This window comes from Calonectris borealis, chromosome 2, assembly GCF_964195595.1.
Source record: "Calonectris borealis chromosome 2, bCalBor7.hap1.2, whole genome shotgun sequence".
In the NCBI taxonomy this organism is placed as follows: Eukaryota; Metazoa; Chordata; class Aves; order Procellariiformes; family Procellariidae; genus Calonectris; species Calonectris borealis.
This window is the reverse complement of record NC_134313.1, coordinates 93,469,288-93,495,371: the sequence shown is the minus strand read 5'-3', so window position 1 is coordinate 93,495,371 and position 26,084 is coordinate 93,469,288. Positions and strand designations below refer to the sequence as shown.

General features: G+C 41.9%; 2 protein-coding genes across 3 annotated transcripts; both read right to left on the bottom strand.

Moving 5' to 3' along the window:
- Window positions 1-7,193, bottom strand: LOC142079050 (ovalbumin-related protein X-like). Its single transcript, XM_075142559.1, has 7 exons — window positions 7,026-7,193; window positions 6,319-6,369; window positions 4,924-5,052; window positions 4,019-4,136; window positions 2,598-2,740; window positions 2,126-2,281; window positions 1-511 (listed from the first exon to the last, which is right to left on the bottom strand). The coding sequence occupies exons 1-7, from the start codon at window positions 7,191-7,193 to the stop codon at window positions 110-112; spliced, it is 1,167 nt and encodes a 388-aa protein (XP_074998660.1). The 3' UTR covers window positions 1-109.
- A 9,250-nt stretch (window positions 7,194-16,443) lies between these two features.
- Window positions 16,444-23,651, bottom strand: LOC142079047 (serpin B4-like). 2 transcript variants are annotated; one of them, XM_075142554.1, is made up of 8 exons: window positions 23,410-23,651; window positions 21,971-22,088; window positions 21,473-21,535; window positions 20,749-20,877; window positions 19,353-19,470; window positions 18,879-19,021; window positions 17,971-18,138; window positions 16,444-17,803 (listed from the first exon to the last, which is right to left on the bottom strand). In XM_075142554.1, the coding sequence occupies exons 1-8, from the start codon at window positions 23,517-23,519 to the stop codon at window positions 17,399-17,401; spliced, it is 1,254 nt and encodes a 417-aa protein (XP_074998655.1). In that variant the 5' UTR covers window positions 23,520-23,651; the 3' UTR covers window positions 16,444-17,398. The 2 variants fall into 2 exon arrangements, with proteins under 2 accessions (XP_074998655.1, XP_074998656.1); XM_075142555.1 differs by lacking the exons at window positions 18,879-19,021; window positions 20,749-20,877; window positions 21,473-21,535; window positions 21,971-22,088; window positions 23,410-23,651 and having other exon boundaries at window positions 19,353-19,445.
- Window positions 23,652-26,084: the final 2,433 nt, after the last annotated feature.

Below are 26,084 nucleotides of genomic sequence, written 5' to 3'. Positions count from 1 at the left end.
GCTTTCCACTTGAGAAAATATTGAAAAGATGAGATTACGCTACAATGTTATCGTAAAGGGGGTCTGTTTCTGAGGGGAAGGTAAGCATCATTGCCAGCTCTTTCTTTCTTTAGGGGGAACAATATCTACCAAAGAAGAGGATGCTGTTAGTTGGATTGTGTTTGATCAAGAAAAGGAAAGGGTGGTCAGCCCTAAACTCTTCAAAGTCAGACGAATGTTTGATGCCTCCCATCACCACCGCTGAGGCTGCCATCTCAGTGCCCTCTTCATTGACCTCCATGTACGCCTCATGGATGGCCTCAGATATCTTCAGGCTCTTTGCTGAAGATATGCCAGACAGATTGGCCGAAGGACTGAACAGGTCGGTCATACCCAAGGCCATTAAGACAGATGTGAGGTTATATTTTTCCTCAATCTTCATGCGCGGGAGGTACACTTTCACTCTCTTCTTTTCCATCACATTGGGACTGGTCCACTCCGTAAGTTTTTCAAAGCTGATTTTGTTCTCAAGCTGCAAAGAGAGGCAGGGAATGAAATGTCTGGGATGCAAATACAACTTCTTCCTACCATTCATTTTAATCAAGGCTATCATAAAAAAAACAAACCAGAATGGTTCCCGAAGTGCATCCTATCAACATCCTTCTTGTGAGTTATTATTTGCCTCTCCAGTACTGCCTGTGTCACTGTCCTTTTATTCAGTTCCTTACCCGTCTGGCACATCCCCTTCTGTCCAACTAATCTTGTGTCTCATAAGGCACAATCCAACAGTTTCACAGCCTAGCAAATTAGTCAGCTTGTGAAAGAGATTGCAAAAAAAGGCCATGAAAATTTACCTACAGTTGATAGTACCTAACAAATGCATACTCTTCTACGTCTTCAATAACTCTATAACATAAGTCCAAAAAAGTGCTGAAATAAGACTAATGGGTTATATAATGCAGGCTGCATCACTTTTTCCCTTTCTTGAGTACAGATAGGTAATTTGATAACACTGTAATAACTTTATTTTAAATGATTGACATTGGAATACTGATTTTTTTGCTACTTCTTTCAGAAATCCTGCATGAAGATAATCTAGTCCACCTGACTGAAGCAAATTAAGGTTTCAAGTTTTGTTTCTCCCTTGCATCTGTCCGTTTTTATTTCCTCCTTGCCATTAGCATCCTGCATTCACTCACTTGTTTAGCTTCATTTTCTTCCAAGACCAAGACAAAAGTTTAATTTAATTTTGCACGGTCAGTAGATTATATTTGTATTCTTGCCTCACTGCATACTAGTCCCACTTTTCTCTTTTTTTTCTTTAAAGGATAAAACCATTTTTTTTACTAGTTTTCATGCATCTGGCAAAAACTGACTCAACCTGACTTAAAGCAGTTTTGATGTTTTCTTTTACTTTCTATGCTGTTCTCATTTTCTGTCCTTGTACATTCATGGATTCTTTCTGCTGTTGATGTTCATCCCATTCGACCCAAGTCTCTTCTGTTTTCTTTGTCTGATGTGTAATTTCCAAATATCTTCCATGGATTTCCTTTCCATCTCTATATTTAAGACTCTCTGAAGACTTGACTGATGAAGTGTTATTGATCAGTTAGTTTAGCTTGATTGGTTTCACCATTTCAAATCAAGAATATTTTATTAAGAACATGGTTTATTTAACTTCGTTTTTCATTCCATGATGACATAATCAGAGTAATTTTTGAAAGCAGCCTCATTTATGATGTTTAATGAGGATTTTGTAAAAAAAAAAATCATTAGTGATTCCTGCAAAGAATGCCTAATTCTCATCACTTTTAGCAACATTTCTTTCAGTTTATATGAGGGGGTGGGTGAAATTACCTCTCAGTGAAAAAAAAATATATCTGCCCATACGTACATCCTCTTCTGCAGGGCTACAGCAGCACGATGTTCCTTTACCTTCCTTTTATCAGACTGAGTCCAGGGCTCTCCTAAGAGGCCAGTCTCTGCCTGTGCACCTGGTAGCACCTGGGGGGGATTTTGTGCTCCCCTGTCTGCCCACCACAGCCTTGGTGTGGGCAGCTGGGATGTGAACGGGCAGCAAAAGGTCTGAGGGCAGCCAAGTCCCACTGAAGCGGTAACTCTTCTGCTTCCCCTGCCAGGGCCATACCTGCTCCAGGCCAGAGACGTCATCAGGCAACAGCACCAACATGCTCAGCTCCCCGCTGGCGTACGGAAGCTCCAGGATCTTCATTTTCTCTGCAGCCACCACTGCCACTTTGAAGGTACTGTTCTGATACATCATTTGCACAGGCCTGCTTTCTTGCTGCAAAAACAGAAACGTGAGATGATGTGACCGGGGAGCAATTTTTTCTTTAGGCAGGCAAATGTACAAGCCCTTTGAAAGGGACAGGACTCGATCTTCAAGCGTGTTGCCTTTGAAGGAGAGCTGTGTCTCCATCTTCCTCTCTTGTCTGCTGGTGTGCTCTGGTCAGACACAGCTCTTGCAAACCTGACAGCGAGGGCCCAGCTAAATCACCCAGCCAATGACCACGGCATGTTGTATGTGTAACACCCAACCTGCTGGCTGTGCGAGCCAACAGCCCGGCTCCCTGGCCAGAAGCTGTGTCTGTGCCCCCTACCTTTGTCACACTGAAGGGCACTTCTCGAGTGTGTTCTTCTTTAAATGCTGTCTTCCATATCCCTTTGAAGTAAATGGCATTCACAAGGACCAGCATGGTATCGAGATCAACGGAGCCTGAGGCAAGGAAATCTTGGATCCGTCCTTTAAGGAAGAAGCAGGGCAGAGAGTGGTAAGGTTCATAGCAGTAGTCTTGCATTTTAGAGGTCAGTCAACATGCTGCTGCTTGACTTGACTTCCTCTTCTTCAAAGGTCTGCATATGGAATTCGGGTTCATGAGGATGGTTTAATACAGAATGACTGGCACCTGGCCAAACATTTCTGCGAGAAGACAAGTAGGTTCAAGAGTGGTATACATCTGTCGTGGTTTAACCTGGCAGGCAGCCAAATACCACGCAGCCACTCACTCACTCCCCCCGCCCCCCCAGTGGGACGGGGAGAGAATCGGAAGGGTAAGAGTGAGGAAAACTCGTGGGTTGAGATAAAGACAGTTTAATAGAACAGAAAAGGGAAAATAATGATAATAAATAATGATAAAATATACAAAATGAGTGATGCACAATGCAATTGCTCACCACCCGCGCTGACCGATAACCAAGTAGCGATCGGTACTGGATCATGCCTACCGTTCATATACTGAGCATGACGTCACATGGTATGGAATACCCCATTAGCCAGCTGGGCTGGCTGTCCTGATTATGTTCCCTCCCATCTTGTGTACCTAGCTCAGTCAGTAGGCACGGGAACTGTCCTTGGACTAGGAGGGCACTTAGCAACAACTGAAAACATCAGTGTGTTATCAACATTCTCCTCATACTAAATCCAAAACACAGCACTAGGAAGACATTTAACCCTATCCCAGCCAAAACCGGGACAGTATCCCCGGGAATATTTCTAACCAGTGCTTGGAAAAAGATTTATATAGAAAAGAAGGAACAGGAGAGGGAAGCAGCAGTATAGATTTTCTGTTTCTCACTGTGCTTCTTTCTCACACTTCACTCTTGTTTTTCTCCCACAATAAATATACACAAGCTCCTGAATCATTCCTGTCCTACCATCAGCCTAGTGCGTATATGACCTTCTCATGACCTGGAAGCCCACTTCTTACCCATCCAGCACATCCTTGTAAAATTATGCAAATATTTTAGAGAAGCTGGGATTAACCTTGCATGAGTTACGCTCTCCAGACACAAAAAGTGTGCATATAAAGTGTGCATATCCTGGCACCTCTGCCTTTGCCAGATATGTTTAGAACACACCATTACTGCCACACAGGTGCAATGGAGTCATCCCTTTCCACAGGCAATATCCACTAATGGGGACGGGAGGAGGAAATTTCCCTTCTAATGTTTAGTCTTTCCAGAAGTTGTTCAAATACAGTTGCGAGAGGGAAGTATATTTCAAAATCTTGTCTGACGTTACCGTTTGTCTGATTTTCCACCCAGGAATTAATGAGCTGTCTGGCTTGATCTGATGCTGTTTTGAAGTTGACCATTTCCAGACCTGCTCTGTACAGTTTCTTCACACATTTTAAGTAGATCTGTAAAGACAGCAATTGTAGCCACCAAACTAGTAATTTTTTAAAAACAGTATGAAGATGAAATAAAATATGGCTAAAAGGATTTTTATAGTGATGCCACAGTTAGACTGTTCTCATTGCTTACTTCCTGGAAGAACCTGCTAAAACTGGGCCAGAAAAATTATTCTGATCCATGACATTTTCAGATCTGACATTTTTATTACTTGACCAGTTAAGAGTATATATTAGAAATGTTTAAATATTTTCTTGAAGAAAGCCTGATCCAAAAACACTGTTTCAGGTTCATTTCAGAGTGTTTTATTATCATTATGTCCACTCCTTTTTTTAAAAAGCATTTTTCCTTATTTTTAAAGATAAGAAGTTTCTTTGATTTAGAATATTTGTATGTTTTGTTTTGAAAATGTCAAATGGAAGATTTTGACACTTTCAAAAGTTGTTTTTGAGGTGAGGTTTTCAAGTGAAGAAATGTGCTCAAGTCAAATTATTTCCTGAAAGAAACCGAACAACCTATTAAAATGAAAAGGCTTTGGGGGAGCAAGCGGTAAGGCGGGAGTTACATTACCAAATAGTTTTGTTTATTATTCCATTCATTTTTTAATAGGGCCATCTTTTTGCCTGGAATTGCTTTCCATTCAGGCTTTTGTCAGGGCTGTGGCAAAGGGAAAAGCTGTGGAAGTCCACACCAGTGGGGACCACTGGATCAACAGATCACCTACTCTGGCCGGTCCTCCTGGACTACAGGTTTATACAGGGTTTAGCAAGAAATCACTCTTAATGTACAACTCACCGGTAGGACTGGACATGTCTTTTCAGCGTAGAGTCTGTTGGCAATGTGGAGTGAATAATTGGCTTTTGGTGCAGTGATATCAGAGAGAAGTTCTTTAAACAGTATGTGGATATTCATAGACTTGCCACACTGAGTTGTTGATAAGAAGATAAAAAGGTATAGCCGTTAGCTTATTTTACTAGGAAGAGAATTACTTATAGGGTACAAATAACATGGGAAAATGCACAGTGTTTGGACATTTGCAAATGAACATGTACTATAGTCTAAAAGTTCCATGGGAGGGATGTTCAATATAAGCCACTAATGATGTACAATTAATTCATAGCATATGACGACACTCATTCTAGGTGATAACAAGCAGAAAACCTCAGTGATGAATCTGAAACTGTATGGGTCAGGAGTGAGGTGACAAAACGAAAAATTCAGGTGTCAATGATTGCAACTGGCGAGTTGTCATAGATAGAGAGCCTCTGGTTCCCAGTTTCTGCTTGCAATTTCATGGCAGCTTTCTGCTGAAGCTGCAGATGGGAGAAGGGTGCTAGATGACAAGGGAGTCAGGAAGTGATTCATAATACGGTAAAAAAATGGATCAACTGACTAATGCCCCAAGAATAATGTGCCAGGTGACACAGGCTAAAAGCGTGTAAGAAAAATGCACAATGATAAACAGCGACTGGGACTTCATTTTATGAGAAAGAGAAATGTGTTGAACTGCTCCTTTCTAAATGCTTAACCAGCCACTAAATGCTCTAGCTGATATTACCTTTATTTTTCTTTATTAAAAAAAAAAGTCTTCTTGTTCTTTGCAAGTCCCACCTTGTGCTTGTGGATCCCAAGTGGATGGGGACAGGCCAGGGAGCATGGCTTGTGTTCTCTTTACAGAGGCAGCAGATTAACACGGAGGAAAGCACACAGGTGGTATCAAGGCACTGGGACCCCTCATGGTGCTCTTGGAGTAGCAGTGGGAATTGGAGGCTGGAAAAGTCCCTGTAGCTTTTGGAATAGTGTGGTTACTTTCCATCCTTTGAGGCTTCTGGGCTCTTTTCTGACGAAGCATCTTTCTACCCCAGTTTGGAGTCTCAGCTGCAAGTCCAACTGCTGTACCCTGGCTCCAGGTGCTGAGCCCCTTTCAAGTGCTGTTCCCCAGCAGTACTTGCAGGTGTGCAGATGCTCGTCTACACAAGAAGGTAGCCTGGTGCCCAAAGCATCCTATCCTGTCCTGTCACCTTTCTGGTGCAACATGTGCAGCCTGTTTTTTTTTTAACTTACATCTCTTAAATTAAGAGCATTAGCAAAGGTTTGGGAAGGTGTTGAACCTACTTGAAGCAAGTCAGAACAGTCTATTCTCAGGAGAAAAATGTGAAAGAGAAATAAATGTACCTTAGATTTCTGTACCTTGGTCTGAGTAGTTCCTCCAAGTCCTGCAATTTTGTCAAAGTGAAGAACCTGCATTTGAAAGTAGCAATAGAAGAAATTAAATACGTGAAGTCCACTGAGAGTCACTAATGTTTGTATTGAAACTATAGGTTTGGACTAAGCAGGTCTGATTAGCACATAGATGAACTGAGAAGTTTCACGTGGGCTTTAAATCAGTTTTTTTACTGCATGTATCACACTGAAAATTTGTGACTAAGATCCTCAGCTTAGATCCCTTCTTTTCCAGGTAATGGTATTCAGTTTATAAACCAGCTACAACCTTACTGCATTGTATTTATAACTGTGACTCTTGTTTTCTGAATGTTTCATCTTTTGTATATTACAAGTTGTCCTTTCCACCTGGAAGGAATCAGGTCTGTGAGATAATATAAGCTGAAGCAAAAGACCTGCCTTAACCGTTCTTCAAGACTGTTCTTTCTCAATGGAAACCAAAGGCCGTTCTTGCTCTTCATGGCGAAAAGCAATGGGAAGTGAAAACTCAGCTCCAGATCCAAACCTCATGGTTTGGAATGCCATTCTTCTTCTAGGCAGGTTTGAATCCAATGCCAAATGTGACTATGTGACTTTCTCCCCTCAACTGGAGAAAGTCCCACAGATGTAAATGGATAATCTCTTGCTGTGTTGAACAGGATCAAAAGGAGTTTGTATCCATTTAGGTAACTTACCTTCTCCATCTGAAACTCAGTGTTACCTCTTGCTCCCAAATAAACCATGGCCAAGGCTGCAATGATGCTCAGGGGTGAATAGAAGATGTTGTCGTTGGCATGGTGGACTTTCAGCTCTTTGAATACATCAAAAGAAAATTCTGCATTTGCTGCACTGATGGAGCCCATTGTGAAATCAGTGTTGTCTGAAGCAAACAGAAATATGACTGTATAGTGGTGATATGTAGCACTTGTTTTAAAAAGTACTGTCAATAGCCCAGAAACTGTTAGTTCATTGCTGGTTTTGTGATGCTGAACTAATGAATGATGTGAAGCCTACAAATTCTCTGAACATTAGAAATACTGTAACTCCTGACCCATTTATCTCTGAACGCATGTTTGTTTTCTTTCAGCAAGATACTAGCTCATCATCAAGATAGTATCTTGTACTTGCCTTTTAGGAAATGCATAGTTTCATCCATGCTTCAATATGATAAATATAACACTGAATGGATGAGTTTCCCTATGGCCATCCAGAGGACTCTGAATGATGTTTGAGACAACGCAAACTTCATATTTCATTTCTTCTGTGCCTGCTCTGGACCCTGCTCTGCTCCATGCTCTGGATCTTTAAATCAAATGTAGTCAACTCACTATACTCCTAGTGTACTTCTTACTGTTGCTTAGTACAACCAGCCAGTTTGGAGATTGCTTTCCTATAGTTTATAGGAATAATGGGAGTAAGTTGCTTAGAACCCAGCCGGTTGCTTAGATGCTGAACTACAGATTTAGGGGGCTTCTTTCCTGTACTCCCATTTCAGACATTTAATCTCTGCTGATGCTTTTTTGTTGAGAAAAAGCACAAGCATATATATCATAAATATGAGGTCTGGCAGTACAGCTTGAAACAGCGTAGAGCTGCATTCATTCAGACAGGTGCGAGTCCTGTACATGCAAATGAATGTGACATTTTAAGGATATGCATTGAAACCTGCAGTCATTCTCTTTTTTGAATCTGAGACCAAGAAAGTTCCATACTGTTCTTGTATCTTTAAAATGGTTAAAGTTAGAGGAATAGCAGCATATAGTTTGGAGCAGATGTGGTTGACTATGTGACCTGAGAGACATCTGGCACTAATGACTGTGGAACCAAAGACACTGTGAATTATCATACTGTACCTCACCTGTGTTCTCCAGAGAGTGAGACTGAGAAAAAAGAAATGCCTTTATTCCCAAAATAATTATTAAAATTATAAAAGTTTTAATGTGACACCAGGTTTTCAACGAAAAAGAGGTATTTCTACTCAAAGCTATGGTGTACAAACACTCATATTTTGCACACCTAAAAGTATTTGACAGTTAAACAGTATAAGATGTATTGATAAGGAAGGTAAAATTACTGTACATGCTGTCTTTTTACATATCTGTCTTATACTTACCTTAAAGTTCTTAAACATAATATAACTTTTTTTTCCATATTAAAGAACACAAATTAGAAATTATATTTTACTTGGAGAAATACTTACCCCACAAGCTTCAAAGAGGCACGTAATAATCCAGCTTGCCAGCTGAACCTAAACAGATTCTCTGAGCTCTTGGTGATATATATTGTACCATTTGAGACACTCCCACTGTTAGCCTTCAAGGAGTCATCTTTTGAGTCACTACCTTTTGTCATGACCCAATGTTAGACTGGTACTCTATCTGCAGCAAGTCAACCTTTATTTATTGAAGTAAAACCTAACAAAAAAAAAAGAATTATTTAAGCTTTTGATGTAACTTATAAGGCTGTTCCAAAGCAATTGGAGTTCAAGTCTAAAACTATGTTTCATGCAGTTCTTTTGAATTTACACATTAATGTGATTGGGCCATATTAGGTAACTAGAGCCAAATGAAAAACAAATGCAAAAAACCTGAGGAAAAACAGTGCTACAAATATATCCAGCGAAACATTTTTAATAAACCTAGCTGTGACATCAGATCAGGTGATTCTCACAGGCAAGTGAAGCTAAAGCTCCCAAAATATCACAGGAAAATAAGACCTAGTCATAGTGCAGTGATCTGGGAGTGGTCAAACAGTTCCCACCAGAGTCCATCGTTAGTAAGCATCCACGGATATAGCTGAGGAAAGAGTCTTGTATTATCAGGGAGTGCAAAAAGTGCATCAGTCCCTGAAAACCCAGCTGTTTCTCCTCTTCTCACCTATGAGGCACTGCCAGTACAGAAAGCATTGTAACACCGTCCCCCCACCAAGCGTGAAGGGAAAAGTGGATACTGGGCTAACTGCTGAAGGTCTGATATATATGCAACAACTCACTACAGCGTCTGTGCAGTGGAGCAGAGGGAAGTTCCTCATGGACGGTGACCATCTGATGTTGCCAAAATAATGCAATTCCAAGCAGAGCCAGCTGCAGGATGGTCATTCTATTTAGGGGGGTTTAAAAAGGATTTTTTCTATGTAAGAACAAACCCAAAACTTTCTGTTAATTTTTGAAGATCAAAATAGTACTGAAAGGTGTTTTGGTCTGCCAAAATGCAGAAGTATGTTCCTGGAGTCCAAGGACTGGTGTGGCTTATAGCTTGTACTTGTTAAAAGCACAGCCACATCTCTTTCTGTACTTAGGTGAGACCAAAGTTTTTTACCTGAGGTCAAACTATAGTGTCTACAGCATACATGTGGAGGAGGGGAGAAGGCTTCTGAGGAGAAAGCACATTTTGCTAAAACTTCATTTTGATGAAAACATACAGAGCAGCAGCGTTAAGATGAATTAGAGGTCTGAGAGTGGGCATGGCAGAGGAAGAGATTTGAGGAACAGTCAGGAATTGCGTATTTTCTGGGCTGTAAGTCAGACCCCAGAGTATTCAGATATTCAGAAATGGATTTTAACCAGCCAGTAGGATTTAAAGGATGATTGAGGGTCAGCTCTTAATTTTCATTCTCTGCAGGTCATGGCAACAAGGCTTATGGTACATGCACAGGCCATACTCATAGATCTTCCATACCTACCTTTTTACTATGGCAGGTGAATAAGCTACAGAATCTGTCCGCAGGAACATTCATGGTCTGTTAGACAATCATAATGCACAATATCAAATGCAATTCAATTGTAAAAAGCTATTACTCTTTATTGAATAATAGACTTGATGAGCAGTAAAGAAACAAATCTGGCATCCGTAAAGACCATAGGGGTGGATAATAGAAATCCCAAATTTGTACATAATAAGTCACAGAGCATACAGCAGTAGGTGCACCCTCTGTGAAAGGGAAAGGGAGCTACTTTACCCTTAACAGTGAGTTTTGTTTTGCTGAAATGCACGCATGTGTGTGCAGAGCCTGATAATTGGGGTGGCTTTCAGTTTCCCAACTCGGAATAAGCTTTTCGTCTGAGGATGTTATAGCAGTGATGAGGACAGTAAGCAGCTTTCCTCTCACCTTGTTCAATGTTCCTTATTCGGTGAGCTGGGCTGCTGTAGCTTTTACTTTATCCTATCAAACCATTACTGCCTGTGGGCACAGGTTTAGTGTGGAAAGAGCTGTAATGTGTCTTCTCTTATTCTCCCATTTTCACATATTCACATTAGAGTTCCAGCTACTGGTCAGCAGTTGCTCAAACATGCCTTTGGGGCTTCCACGAAGAGCTTTCCTGGGCACCCACACTCCTTTGTATGCTCTGGTTCAAGGTGTTTGTCCTGTGTGGACACCTGTGGAGCATGCACCTGAAGGACACAACCAGCCCTGGACAGATGGCCAGCTCTTTGCCTAATGTCCAAGATTTTCTCAACAAACATTTTGTTGCACCAACTCCTCTAGAAGAGGGCATGTAGGTGTTTCTGGTATGTGCTCCCAGCCAATATATTTTCCTTCTTTGTACACTCTACATTTCATACTTCTGCAGCAGCATGATTACCACAACAGTTCTCCATACAGGTAAGCTGGTTGAACGTCTGATAACTGCTCAGTTTCTGCTAGCTACCCTAATGTGAAAAAGTACTTTGTCAAGGCAGGCAAGATAGTTTAAAACATCCAAAGTAAATGAGCTCATGGAAGAGAGGAAGTTTGGTTCTGCCAGTAGTCAGGGATGGGGCAGTACAACTTCTCCAGAGAGTAGTCCATCACTACACACCCTTGGGTTTGTTTTGTATTTTTTTCTACACTGAATGTTAGTGCAAAAGTGATTGCAGAAGCTGCCTGTGAGTAGCTGAAAATTTTGACCACAATGGGCTATCCATGTGTAGTTATCAGCAAAGTGCTCTTTTGTAACTTTAAATAGGGCATTGGACCTGGGGAAATCAGATGCTTCTCCTGAAATTCAAAAGCTAAGAGTGTAGCACTGTAAAGCGAGACAAACAGGTTAAATTCTGCTTCGTATCCATGTTTGTGCCAGGAAAGAGGTCAGCAAGGACTCTGCTGCCCTTTATCTGCCAGGTAGTCCATTGTGGAGCTGTTCCTAAACCAATTCATGGGGTTTGCCATTCTTCCCCAGTGTTGGCATAATAAAGGAGATATTAAGCAGCAAAAAAAGCAGCTCTTTCCAACATTTCTCCGTTCAGATATTGACATTTCATTTCTTATTGTTGCTTAGCTACTATTTTACAGTATTTTGGGGGTAATGTTTGCTTATGCTTTGCATGGCCTGTCTGTCTGCATCATGCTTAGCAGAGGCTGTACTGGCATCTCTCAGTGAACTGAGATGTGGCCAGAGAAGTCCCATTTACAGGATTTCAGATGCTTTTTATTCAGTCATGGTATTTGCTGTGCTGACTCTCTCAGAGAATCAGTGTGTCAGTCCTGGGGTAAAGTTAATGCCTAATGTGTCCTTTCCCCTTCAGAGCTCGTAGTATGTCGATGTGTATTGTGTTTGCACAGCAACCCAAGGTAAAAGGAGGCCAAGCACATCCACCAGTCCTCTATGTCCCTTGATTGCTGGTTGGCTCTAGCAATAATTCAATTTGTTATAATAAAGCAGCAGTAAAATGGTGACTTTTTTCCTGCTGTTCACGCTTGCTGAAAGAAAGAGGCTTGCCCGATTGCCGCTCCTCAGGTAGCTGGATCTTACTCACTGCAACTGGGTCATGCTCGTGGTGCTCTCTGGCAAGCAATGCTGCTCTTTGCCTGGTGCACACAGCTGCTGAGTAGCTCATCTGTGCAACCTGTGAAGGGACCTAAGTTTACCAATGCTTTCTTTTTTTTCTTTATAGTATTAGCTCAAATAAATGGCATTTGAAATGATACCTTACAGAGTCTGAGTGCCTTTCTTACTGGAATCATAATGAACCAGGACTTCCTCTTATAAAAGCTTCTAGCAGTTATAGTTTGAAGGAAAGTTTGCAGAGAGAAAATCAGAAAGGCAAAAGCCCAGCTAGAAATCAATCTGGCCATTGTCATAAGAGATAACCAAAAATGTTTTTACAAATATATTAACGACAAAAAGAGAGACAAGGAGAATCTCCATCCTTTATTGGATGCTGGGGGGAACAGTGCCACCGACGATGAGGAAAAGGCTGAGGTTCTTAGCCTCAGTCTTTAATAGTCAGAGCAGTTATCCTCAGGGTACTCAGCCCCCTGAGCTGAAAGACAGGGACAGTGAGCAGGATAAACCCCCCATAATTCAAGAGGAAGAAGTTAATGACCTGCTACGCCACCTGGGTGCTCACAAGTCTATGGGGCCGGATGGGATCCACCCGAGGGTACTGAGGGAGCCGGCAGAGGAGCTTGCCAAGCCACTCTCCATCATTTACCAGCAGTCCTGGTTAACTGGGGAGGCCCCGGACGACTGGAGGCTTGCCAATGTGACACCCATCTATAAGAAGGGCCAGAAGAAGGATCCGGGGAACTACAGACCGGTCAGCCTGACCTCGGTGCCAGGGAAGATTGTGGAGCGGTTCATCTTGAGGGCGCTCACAAGGCATGTGCAGGACAACCAAGGGATCAGGCCCAGCCAGCACAGGTTCATGGAAGGCAGGTCCTGCTTGACCAACCTGATCTCCTTCTATGACCAGGTGACCCGCCTAGTGGATGAGGGAAAGGCTGTGGATGTGGTCTGCCTGGACTTCAGTAAAGCCTTTGACACTGTCTCCCACAGCATTCTCCTAGAGAAGCTGGCGGCTCACGGCTTAGACAGGTACACTCTTCGCTGGGTAAAAAGCTGGCTGGACGGCCGGGCGCAGAGAGTTGTGGTGAACGGAGTTAAATCCAGTTGGCGGCCGGTCACGAGCGGTGTTCCCCAGGGCTCAGTACTGGGGCCGGTCCTGTTCAATATCTTTATCAACGACCTGGACGAGGGGATCGAGTGCTCCCTCAGTCAGTTTGCAGACAACACCAAGCTGGGCGGGAGTGTTGATCTGCTGGAGGGCAGGGAGGCTCTGCAGAGGGACCTGGACAGGCTGGATCGATGGGCCGAGGCCAACTGTATGAGGTTCAACAAGGCCAAGTGCCGGGTCCTGCACTTGGGCCACAACAACCCCATGCAACGCTACAGGCCTGGGGAAGAGTGGCTGGAAAGCTGCCCGGAGGAAAAGGACCTGGGGGTGCTGGCTGACAGCCGGCTGAACATGAGCCGGCAGTGTGCCCAGGTGGCCAAGAAGGCCAACGGCATCCTGGCCTGTATCAGAAATGGCGCGGCCAGCAGGAGCAGGGAGGTGATCGTGCCCCTGTACTCGGCACTGGTGAGGCCGCACCTCGAATCCTGTGTTCAGTTTTGGGCCCCTCACGACAAGAAGGACATGGAGGTGCTGGAGCGTGTCCAGGCAAGGGCAACGAAGCTGGTGAAGGGCCTGGAGCACAAGTCTTATGAGGAGCGGCTGAGGGAACTGGGACTGTTTAGTCTAGAGAAGAGGAGGCTGAGGGGAGACCTCATCGCGCTCTACAACTACCTGACAGGAGGTTGTAGCGAGGTGGGGGTTGGTCTCTTCTGCCAAGTAACTAGCGATAGGATGAGAGGAAATGGCCTCAAGTTGCGCCAGGGGAGGTTTAGACTGGACATTAGGAAAAATTTCTTTACTGAAAGAGTGGTCAGGCCTTGGAACAGGCTGCCCAGGGAAGTGGTTGAGTCACCATCCCTGGAAGTATTTAAAAGACGTGTAGATGAGGCGCTTAGGGACATGGTTTAATGGGCATGGTGGTGTTGGGTTGACGGTTGGACATGATGATCTGAGAGGTCTTTTCCAACCTTAATGGTTCTATGATTCTATGAAATAAGCATTAATTTTCATACGGGGAAAAAAGTATTTCTCAAAACTACTCTCTTTGGCTTTTTCATTGACAACCCAAAAATCTTCCTCTGCCCTTCTTGTCCATCCATTACAAATCTTTTGAAGATATGATAACAATTACGTTATACATAGGTACTAAGAAACAGTTTAAAGGAAAGCAAAGTATCAGAGAAAACTGAGAACTGCAACCATCAGAGAGATTAGAGACCAGTGGAAAGGTGAATATGTAAATTGAGAGTTAATCAGTAATCAGACCAATAATCTGTGGAAAGACACAGATCTGTCTAGTGTGGGACAAATGGACGTTATCTTTCCATGGACGCTCATGCAAATAGTATTTGACTTCTTTTGCTTTGCTTTTTGGCAGTGTACGTGTTTGTAGGCTGTGAGCTATGCTGGCGTGGTTCAACAGGCTGTGCAGCAGCACTCAGCATCAAGCCTGTCCCTGGGGAAGAGGCAGCGGCATCTCCTTCAGGATCATGTCTGCTCCATTTGGAGTCTCCGGCTTTTCTCTGCTCGGCAAGCTCTGTTGTTTGGCATTGCACATTTACAAGCTGCAGTTCCCCACAGGAGAAGCACCAGCTGCCAGAGTAGAGGGTTTACCTTCTATTTTTAAGTAAACATCTCTGATTTTGTGGGAGCACTGCCCTCTACACTAGGAGCTGCTACGACTACACTAGCAGCAGGACGCTACTTTCCAGCTCCTTGTTGTTTTCATCACATTTTTTAGATGTTTTATAAATTAAGATGGCAATTCGAAAAAAGATTATGTGAAGAGAAAACAGCTATTTTTTTATTTATACTATATTTTGTTCCTGGTTTTGAAATTATCTAGATATCCCTGGAGCATGTTTAAAAAAAAAATACAGCAATCATACGTGACTACTTCTGCTGTAGTAAGCTAAGTGACAATCCTTGTTTCAGCCACACCTTCTCCTCTGCTGACACACAGAATTCCTTCTCCTGTTGTGAGGTTCGTGGTCTTCAGGATAATATTTTATAGCACTTGCTTTTATCACATATGCCATTAATTGTTTTGCTTTTACATTTTATCTGAAAATATATAGGTCTGATTATGCAAGCTAATACATTCTAATACTGTTCATTTCACTCTTTTTTTTTTTAACGTAAGTAATTTGTGTTTGAGACAAACCAGATATACACAAAATACCGATAGCAGTCATTGAAAAACGTGCACGGCGTTTTTTTTGCATACGCTGTTCATCAGAAGATCCCACAGCCTGTGTTTGGTTTTCTCTTCTTTTACCAGCTAATTGATATGAAAACTGTGCCTCTACTGGTAATTTTACTATTTCAGGCTGTATTTCATACTGAAATTGCAGCCGTGTGAGACAGCTCCACAGACTATCATGAGTCTGCTTTATTTAGCAATTGAATTTCTGTTGAGTACTGTAATTTACTGTAATTTTTCCTGCATATCTCAGCATTTGGAAGAGCCCTTTGAATCCACAGTTCTGAAATGGCACTAATATGCTCCCAGTGTTTACCTTCTTCCCATCAGCGAGCAACAGGACAAGGAGAGTGAGTCATCAAAGAGGTGGAATATTTTTCCTTTAAAAGGAAGTATTTTTCATGTGTCTGTGGATTTTGGACATTGCTTGCTGCCAAACTGGGCAGGCTGCTCTCTTCTCCATAACTCCGCCCTGTGCTTTCCCACCACCTACCCCACAACATCCAGGAGATGGTTTAGGGAACTAGGTCCTCAGCAAGCAAATTAACTTTACCAAAAATTTTCCTCGTCATTTAGTCCCAGAGAACTGCTCATCACCTAGTCAGGCAAGTAATAGTGGTGGTGTAAGGGAGGGAGCAGGAACACATGGAAGGAAGGAGACAAGAGGAGCAGCATCCTCCTCCTCAGTGGTATTAGGCTGGCTCAGCCATGTCCTAAAACTGAACTCTTAATTCCCTGGTAAAATCCGATGCAAGAGAGAAGCAGTAGGTGAGGCTCAGGGTTTACCTATCTTAATATCAAGTTGTCCAGTGCCTAAACTTAGCACAATGAATATTTAAAAATGGGAGGTAGACTTCAGTGTCACTTAGACACTTTTGGAAGGATTACCATTATTTTACCTGCTTTATTAGACTATTCCTCTGTCTACTTAATTCTGCAGACTACTACATTTAATATTTAGTATGCAGTGGTTTTGTTATGATAAATGAAACTAATACAGGCTACCCATCTAAATATCATTACTATGGATGTTTTTATTAGTTTTTTATGCTGATGAGGAATAAAATAGATGGAACAAGAAACTCATGGTATTGGCAGCACAAAGAAAGAGAGTTGTTTTTTTTTAAAGCCAGAATGGCTGATCACAGCTTAAAGTTTTATGTGGGAATTAAGTGTCTAATTCACAGCCATCACAGAGCAGGCCTTGTCAGAAAAGGCCTTCCATTATTCTGAAACCCTCTTTTTGTTACGTGGAAGTTTATGAAGAAGTTGGAGAACTTGCTAGCACATACAGGGTTTTTCACAGGAAAAAATAAGGAATGGGTCTGTCCTGCTTGAGAACAAGCAAGATTACACCAGAAAAATCTTCTGCTTTTTCTGCTTTCTGAGAACAAATCCTGAGAGCCTCATTCCAGCTTGAACCATTACCCCCGATCAACGTTTAAAGGAGAGGTACCACAGGAATACTTTGCTACTCCCATACAAAGAGCCATTTTCCTTGAGACCTATACAGAGGTTGGGTAGGTAAAGCTGAAAGAGACTGAGTACCTAAGTTTATCCTTTTAATGCAGATCCCTATCCTCCTGTCTCCTTCATGTGGGAGAATCTATCACTCATCTCTAGGGCACTAAAATCATGGGTTTATTGGAGATATGCCGCATTAGGAAAGGATCAAAATAAGATTTTCTATGCAGATGTCTCTAGAAGCCTCTACAGCTCTTTGGCAAATACCACATAGTGTTTTTTAAGGTAGATGTCATTTTAGTGAGGCCTTCTAAAAGTAAAACATATCTGAAGTTGATGTTAGAAAGGAAATAGTTAACAGATTTTAGGTTTTTATCTCTAATTTGGCTTTATCAGACAGTCTTTTTTACAGCAAATTAACACATTAGGATAAAGCCTAGGGAAAATGTGCTCGCCTTTTGTCCTCAGTGCTTGCCAGTGGGGATGTTAGTGGGGAGAAAGATCTTATTTCCAAAATAATCTCCACTTAAGGGGAGGAATATCTTCCAAAGAAGAGAATGGTGTTTGTTGGGTTATGTCTGATGAAGAAGAGGAATGGATGGTCAGCTTTGAACTCATAAGTAATCGGGCGACACAGAGGCACTGCAACAAGTCCCATGGCACCAACTGCTTCAGTGCCCTCTTCGTTGACCTCCACGAATGACTTCTGGATGGCCTTGGACACAACTAAGCCATCTTTTTGAGAGATTCCTGACAAATCAGCTTTTCCCCAGTCAAAAACATTCATCACTCCCATCTCCTGGAGAGTTTTGTTGAGAACGTAACTTTCCTCCATCTTGAACTGGGGCAGGTACACCTTCACGCTCAGCTGTTGCATCCTAGCTGAGCTGGTCCATCCTGCTAGTTTTTCATACGTGAGGGTGCATTCAAGCTGTAAGACGGTATTGATAATAATGATTGACACCATAATGGACCGAAGGAAAAGATAGTAAAGTTCAATTTTTCCTACTTGTCTTCTGACCACACTGGAGCAATGTTAAAGTATTGCTCTGTTTGCAGCCCCTTACGTATGCTACTAGAGAGAAAAAGAAGTATTACCTGTTCTATGCCAGTAAAGTCCTCACAGACCACTTCAGGAAGAAGAATGAACATGCTCAGTTCATTCTTAAAGTATGGGAGCTCTATCACTTTCATTTTTGGTTCCTCTATGAAGGCCATGTTAAAATAACCTTCCTGAAACATCATCTGCACTGTCCTTTTCTCATTCTGGAACACATGAAACATATTAAGCAGAAAATACAGAAATACAGAAACGATCACTCTGATTGTAATTGGTTTCAGTATTGGGATTAGAGTTCAGTCCAGAAAACATTATTTACACTGGTCATGGGTTTAATGTACTTGTAGCATTGATGTGTTCCTACCTCCTAAATGTAGCTCAAATTAAGTTATCCATTTTAGAAGCATAAAACCTACTTTTCCATTTCTACTAGTGCCAGATTACTTTAACTCCCTTGTTATGTCATTCTTTTTTCTGGCATGTCAGGTGAGGAAACTGATGCATCTGATGCAACCATGAATCTAAATTCTTCATGAATGATGTGTACATTCTCCTGAGATAATTTGTCTTTAGCTCATTTTTTCCTGAAAACAAACACTGTTCTGTTGGTAAATAGTAGCAGAGGAACAGAACCCTCAAATTCAGCCCCAAAAGCAGACTGTTTTTGAAACAGCATCCTTAGTTGCGAAATCCCCAGCAAAGTTAGTGCGTGTGCTCGGTGACTTTGACCCAGCCAGGATCTCAGCTGCACAAGATGGGAAGTGATAGAACCAGTTACATATCTGGTTATCAAACTGGAGAGAAGATGTAGCTTTCCATTGTTCTAGCTGAAGACCAGTGCTTTGTCTTGGGATAACAGAGAGGAGGAGAGCTCCCACCTGTTGTTATAGGAGACTGACATCTGATTTCCATCCCCCAGCTGTTTCAGTTCCTGCCCATACCGTACCTTGTTCAGTTGGAAATATGTTTCCTTAGTGTCTTCTTTCTTAAATTCTACTGCCCACTTTCCTTTAAAATATATAGCATTGACCAGGACAAGTACAGTGGAGGGATCAATAAACCCAGTAGCAAATAGGTCTTTGATTTTACCTTTAAAAATAATTAATTAAAAAGAATTATTACTTTGTTCAGGCGATCAGCTGCATTTGACTATTAATAATTACCCCTGTAAATCTGAAAAGTAGTATAATGCTGTCAGAAAAATAACAAAAAGTTTATGTACAGCTTTTGAAGACAGGAACTCAAGGCATTTTTGTACTTCTTCCTACATTTATTTCCTATTGAGCAAAAAAATGCAGTAAGTGTTTAATATATAAAAATCTTGCTATCTTTGGAAAAAAAGGTGGAAACTGAAATTCAGACATGATATTCCTAACTGGTTGGATTGCAAACCAAACAACCTGCACATATTCTTCTTTACCTTTTGTCTCATTTTCCACCCAGAAGTTAATCTTCTCCCTGGCTTCTTCTTCAGTGTATTTAAAATTGACTGCTTCCAGTTCTGTTCGATAGAATTTCTTTGTGGAATCCAAGTATTGCTGGAAAGTACAAACGACAGTATTTTATCGCAACATGATGATTTTTATAAGATTGATAATTTCATGGCTTCAAGATAATTCCACGTAGTAGATCAGCAAGAAAGGAATGAGTAAAACAGGCATATATTAGAAAATTCATTGAATTCACTCAAGCATGCAGTTTTTAGAGAGAGATTATTTATAACAAATCATATTTGCAAATACATTTTTCTGTATTTTCAAGTTGTACTGAATAGCAGAAATGTCTCATCGCAGTAAAAAATACCTAAGACCAAAACCTAGTACCTTTCTTTAAGTTTATATATCATCGTTATGCTGCCTGTCTTCCCCCAACCACCAAATGAAGAAGGTTGCCTTATTTTGAACAAATAACTGGGATTGATAATATCACAATGAGAGATGCGTGTGTGTATATATATATTACTGTGTAGATATATAGACTGTAAAACTTATAATTTGCATTAAGTATAAAACTTTTCCAGGCTGCTGGTCACCTTTTTCTGGCTCTGAAAATCTCTTTTTACCTAGAGTGCAAAGTTTTGGAAGCAAGATGAAATCTTGACTTGGAAAAAGAAAGGTGTTTACAGAGATAAAACAGCAGTGTTCCTAACAATACTCTTACAAAAACCTTACATCTGGTTTCCTGAGGAAATTATTTGTATGCACTTGCATTGCCTGGGCTGCCGGTGTTCCACACGAATGTTCTGAGATGATCAATTCCACTTAAATTAGACTAATGGACAAAAATCTCAAAGATGCTACTTTCTTCTAAGCCTTGTTTGAAAAGGCCGCAGGAATCAGTCTCCCATATTCGCATAGACTCTGAAGGAAAGGTGGAAGGGTGAGTACAATCATTTTATTAGAAACAGAGAAGACACTGGGGGAGGAGAAAGTTTTCTGCTTTGTTCCTTGGATAGAAATGACGCAGCAAGCGCCAGCTCTGTCAGACACCGGGTGTGCGTGGCAAGGATATATCGACAGTGATTAATACTATCACATTTTCTGGAAAGTCCAGGGAGAGCTGTTACCGTAGATCTGTTTCTTTATATAAAAGCTTTAAGTCATGGCTTCCCAGTGCTCTGCTGTTCCCAATGTCTAACCTCTGGGCAACTGAGATGGAAAGGCTCCCTGACTGCAAGGGCTGTGGAGCGCAGCCATTTAGCAGCACATCCTGACAGCGCCGTTGTGTTTCATTTCCCTTTGTACTTTATGGTGGAAGAAATTCTGCTGAGCTCGTAACTCCCCGGAGCTGTTAAAATGGACACCACGGCCACTTACCTGGAAGAACGGATAAGTAATTTCTCCAAAGAGCCTGTTGGCAATGGTGAGGGAGCTGCCTGGTCTGGGTTCACTGACTGCAGCTAACAGAGCCTGGAACTGGGAATGGACTCCTCCAGCTTCTTCGCACTTCAAACAGGAAAACAGAAGTTTCTTAGCAGGCTTGAGCTTTCCCATGCAAAGCTGGACCTGAGGGTGAAGCGCAGCCTCCCTCGGTACCAGAAGCCTGGCTCCACCCGGTTGATATTGCATCAAGACACCACCTCCAGCTCCCCCTCTACCAGACGCACAGAATGACAAAGCAATTCCCCTTCAGGCCCCCACCAGCCCACCTCCAAATCACATCGCACCCTGCAGTGATCGCTCTGCGCACACTGAGCTGAAGTCTGCTGGCTTAGAGCCTGGGAGGAGCAAGCTCCGAGGTGCCTTTGGCATGCCCTGGAGACAAACCTTTACGGGTGGCAATTTAAGCAGTTATCACATTTTAGATTGGTACTGCTGTTTTGGTTAGAAGCCTGTAATAAGAAGGCTTAGATGTTGAAGTGTGTGATCTCACAAGGCCCCTTAAGTAACTAATAAAAGAACGGTAATAAGCAGGTCTGCAAACCTAGACAGAGAGGCTGCTCGGCCCTGCCGTGCTTTCTGATTAAGTGACGGTTTGCAAGGAAAAGGGCTGACAAACCGGCACCTGTTGCTTCATCTCAGAGCTGCAACTGTGTCTTACCTTCTCAGAAGGGTATCTGTTTCCCTGGCTTGCACTGCTCAAAACTTCACTGAAATGAAATACCTGCAATGTAAATGTTGGGTGAATACAGCTGAGTGACGGTATCTCAAAGCTAAAACAGTGTGTTGCAAGCCTATCCCAAAACACAGTCAGACACAGTAAATGCGGAAAGTCCAGTTGTCCTTTATCATGAGATCCCTGCAAGTGAACAAGAAGTTTTCATAGAGGGCGAGCTCATGGAATCTGTTAAATCTTTCTTCTTGGGGTGATACCTCCAAAACACTTTCTTTAGCACTGATGCATTCATTGAATGATCAATTACTGTAATAGTGTTTCGTCTGAAAAAGTTTGGTGTTAGGAATAGCATAAGAGAGGGGGTTTTTAAAGGTATGCTTGCACATCAGACCTTTGAATGCTTAAGAACTATATCAGATGGTACTATCAGCCTCTGGGCTCATATCTTGCCACCGTCCCCTTTTCAGAGCAAAGGAAACCCACCTTCTCAATCTGTTTCAGTGTGTTGCCCCTGGCTCCGAGGACAACCATCCCAAAGGCAGCTGAGAGACTTAGCGGGGAGAAGAAGATGTTTTCATTTCTTTTTATTTTGCTCAGCTCTCTGAAAAAGTCAAGACAGAACTTGGCATTGGCTGCGCTGAGAGAGCACATTGTGGCGCTGTGATGGCCTGCAACAAGGGAAACAAAGATCTAGTCTTCTCATCCTTGCGCCTGCTAAGCTTAGATGCCTTGGTAGAGCACAGTAGGGTTTTCTGCAGTAGCATGGCTGAATTGTTCAGCACTTCATGGAAGATTCCTGACTCACCACATCTGGGATTTCACAGTGAACTTCAGATTGAAACAACTCATCTGAAAACCAGCACCCTGAATGGCAGGAGAAACACATTTTTCAGTATTCTGAGTTCAACTGTTTCTCCAGATCAAGCAATAGCTATGGCTTTGTCACTTAGCACTGACCTTGTCCTAACCACAGTCCCAGCTCACTTTATGTCCTGATCTTTCTTGCCTCCAGTCCCCTAGGCATAGCACTTATTAATTACACCCCTTGATCATACCTCACTCTCTGTGTCTCTCTCTAAAAACTTTGTGTGTATTAATCAGCTGTGCCTCACATACTATGTCTTTCTAAGGCTGGTTGTTTAATGAATATCTGACAGAAAATTGAACTACAGATAGGCTCACTTCGCAAGATTTTCAACAAAGGCACATTGTGTATTAATGGAAAATTCCAGTCATATTTTTTATTTTATCTGCAGCTTTATCACTTTTCCCATAAATACTTCAGTTATGATCACAATTATTACTAGCAGATGATCTTGAATGTTCTGCAAAACTCTTCACATCTTACACCTAGGACAGAGTTCCTTTCTTGTGAAAGTCTCTTACCACTGTCTTCACCCAGTAAAATGATGCAGAGGCATCTGATCCCTTAGAAAGTCAGTTCAGTATTTTAGAGTTTCCACTATTCTAAGTAATTTTTTATTCGATTCTTACTGAGTTTGAATAACTTTCTCCACAGATGTGGACGATACCTTTCCCCCATTACACAGAAGAATTATATTATCCGTATAAATATTTAAAATATGGAATGGTGTAGAAAGATTATGTTCTCATAAATTACCAATCTGGATCATGCAGAAAAAGTGGGAAAAGGTTTGGTTTAATCTTCTTTTAGAAACACACCTGGAAAGCTATTGTGCAAGTTAAGCACAGTTTCATCACATAGCCCATACATTTTAATGTATTCCAAAACATTGCACAGCATCTTGAAAATATTCTCACTTCCTCAAAATATGTTATATACAGTATACATGTGCTAAGCAGATATGCACATCACTAACACATATATCAATCTTCAGACATTTCATAGTTATGTCATTTATAACGTAAAGGTCAGAATTAAAGGTCAGGGAGATATTTACCTTCTCTTCAGGACTGATGGTGTCAACTTGACTGTTGAGATTGATGACAGGGCTTCTGGAGCAATGGGATATAAAGCCATTGCCACTCCCAGTGGCAGCATAATTTTCATTCATGATGAATCACATTCCTGTCTGTTGCAAGCAGTTCGTATAATTAGGGGACCTTTTGTGCAATCTTGAATTTTTCCTTATCCCCAGGAGTTCAGAAAGAAGTCACCATTTCAAATGCATACTGAGATGTAAAAAAATTCTACCTAGTTATAAAAAAGAAAGCAAACACCTAGAAACAAAGGAGTTTTCAGGTTTTTTACCTGTAAAAAAATAAACTCTACCAAATTTGATGTGTGTTGCTGTCAGAAATGGGACCACAGAATGCAAACACATATGTTTTTGTAATAGAAATTAATTATTAAAACCTCTGCAGGTGGCACAGTAGCAAGGGAAAGAAAAATACAAAATATGAAAGTACCTATTTGGCCAATTGTGACGTGAGGCAGTGGTTCCAGAGTGGAGGTAGGGCAATTCCCTTTGCCTGCTCCAGTTCTGTGCTTCTGAAGACTTCTGTCTTAAAGATCCTTTCCAGAGAGCTTTCCCTACCTGTTTTCTTCCTCAACTGGAAATTTAGTCCTTAATGGAGAAGAGAAATTCAGCCATTCATTCGAGAGTTTGTTGAATATCCAACAGCTTGGACAAACAGTAGCTTGCTTTCATTTGCATGACATCCTAGAAGAGCGGGCCCGGTACATGCACAGCACGACTATGCCAGGTGTGCACATTGGGTACGCTGCAGCTGAGCACTCTGCAGTTGTTGCAGTGATGCGGCACAGACTGTGTGCATTCCTATCAACCACACAGCACGTGCAGACTAACTCTGGTACAGCTGGGATGCTACGCTTCCTGTAGAGACACTGCAGTTAGGGGCTCCCCATGCATCATCTGTGTTTCCTTAGGTTTTCCAGGTGAAAACATGAGAGTCCTGTTCCTCTCCTGGGGACTCCTGATATGTCTATTGTAAGTGGGGAAGGCATTTGTGGCACAAGGGGCAAAACATAGAGAAGCTATCCCTGGCCACATAGTCTTCTTTCAAAGCCTTGCATTCTGCAGATGTGTTTACAAGAAAGCTGGACGAGTTTTGTCCAGGCAGGCTTTCCACAAGACACTGATGTGTCAGCTAAGTCTAGCCCAGGACTTCTCATTACTCCTCATTTTTATCGGTGACTCTGAGGAAGTCTGGTCCTTGCCTTACATTGCCTCAGCAAGGCATAGGCAGCAGGGACAGAGCAACATAATTATAAGTAGTAGTATGTTTCTGGGGTTATTTTCCCCCATAAAAATCTTCCTTCGCATTTAGGTTGATATGGTGTGTGGGTGGGCAAGTATTTGCATGGGTGTATGCAAACACAAACACTTATAACACTGTTTTGTAAGCAGTACTTAGTTATCGCTACTAACATATACTTACATATCAACCCAATCAGATACTAGGCTTCTCTGGTATTTAGGAAGCTCTGAAGGCAGTTTCATATCAGTCATAAGACACTCGTGAGTTTATTTCTTCTCTGGTTTGAATTTTCTCATATCTTTTTCTTGGAGGAAATAGAAATTAAAAACGCGCTCCTCATTCAAGCCCTGAGGAGAAGAGGGTTAGACCTGCACAGATGTTGCCTGAAGGGAGGAAAGCCAAGGAGTCTAGTTTTGCTTGCTTAATGTTGGGGCAAGGAAACTTCCCAAAGAAGTGTCTGGTTTGCTTTCCTGGTTTCTGCTGAGGAAGGGGCTGCTCTCCACACAGTCACTTCAAATCCCAGCACCTGAGCCTGTTCCTAAAGGAAACTGCAGAGCAGCACCGGGCAGATGCTGTTCCCTTTCTTGCAGTGGTGGGCTCTTCTCTGCATTCTTATTTTTGGCACTAGGCATAGCACAGTTGGAAAAAAAATGTTGTGGAATATAAGAGGGGAAAGTATGCAAGTACGAGCAGCAAGATGCAACAGCTCTAAGTCAGAGTAGCATTCAGTCATCTCCCAGAACAGAAGGGAGATGGTTTTCAAGCAGCAAGACACAACTATGTATTTCTCTTTCAGGAATACTGGCAATTTTGAATAATACAGGGAATGCAAAATTACAATCCTGGAGCACAATAAATCATGTCCCTTAGGCACAGGGGTGTGATTTAGAGCCACAAGTCCCCTTAAAATTAATTCTTCTGTGTATGAATCTGTCAAGACAAAGTTTAAGTTATCTAATACGCTCGCAGAGTGAAACACTACACTCCTAGGCCTGCTTAGTTTTCTGATACTTTTGAGCTCTTGTCTTAACTGTCTTAAATGAACAGGTTTCTTTGTTGTCTTTATTTCTCTGTTCCTACTACATTTTGAATTATCCTGAAGATTAGCTGTCGCTCCATTGCTCCACTTCGTGGAGGTTTGTTTTACATGGATCATTTTCTGTCAGTGGTTAAATCATAACTAATGAAGTAGCTGGACTGGTACTAATTCCCAGAAAGGAACATTTTCTACTGCTCTTCTAGTCTCTTCCTTTGATATTTTCTACTCTTCTACGTTAGTATAATGCAGGTTAGAGAGTGTTTTAGACAGGTATAGCTCTCTAATGGGAATGTCTGGGAAACATGGGAGTTTTTGTTCAAGTAGATTGAAGGATCTCCTGCATTGTAGGTTCTG

Coding starts and splice junctions, on each gene's coding strand:
- LOC142079047 (XM_075142554.1), bottom strand. CDS start 23,519: ATGAAAATTATGCTGCCACTGGGAGTGGCAATGGCTTTATATCCCATT. Junction 19,471..20,748: donor TTACTTATCCGTTCTTCCAG/GTAAGTGGCCGT, acceptor TGTACTTTCCAG/CAATACTTGGATTCCACAAA. Junction 17,804..17,970: donor ACTTTACTGGCATAGAACAG/GTAATACTTCTT, acceptor ACCGTCTTACAG/CTTGAATGCACCCTCACGTA.
- LOC142079050 (XM_075142559.1), bottom strand. CDS start 7,193: ATGGGCTCCATCAGTGCAGCAAATGCAGAATTTTCTTTTGATGTATTC. Junction 2,741..4,018: donor GGTGGAAAATCAGACAAACG/GTAACGTCAGAC, acceptor TCTTCCTTAAAG/GACGGATCCAAGATTTCCTT. Junction 2,282..2,597: donor TGCCCTTCAGTGTGACAAAG/GTAGGGGGCACA, acceptor CTGTTTTTGCAG/CAAGAAAGCAGGCCTGTGCA.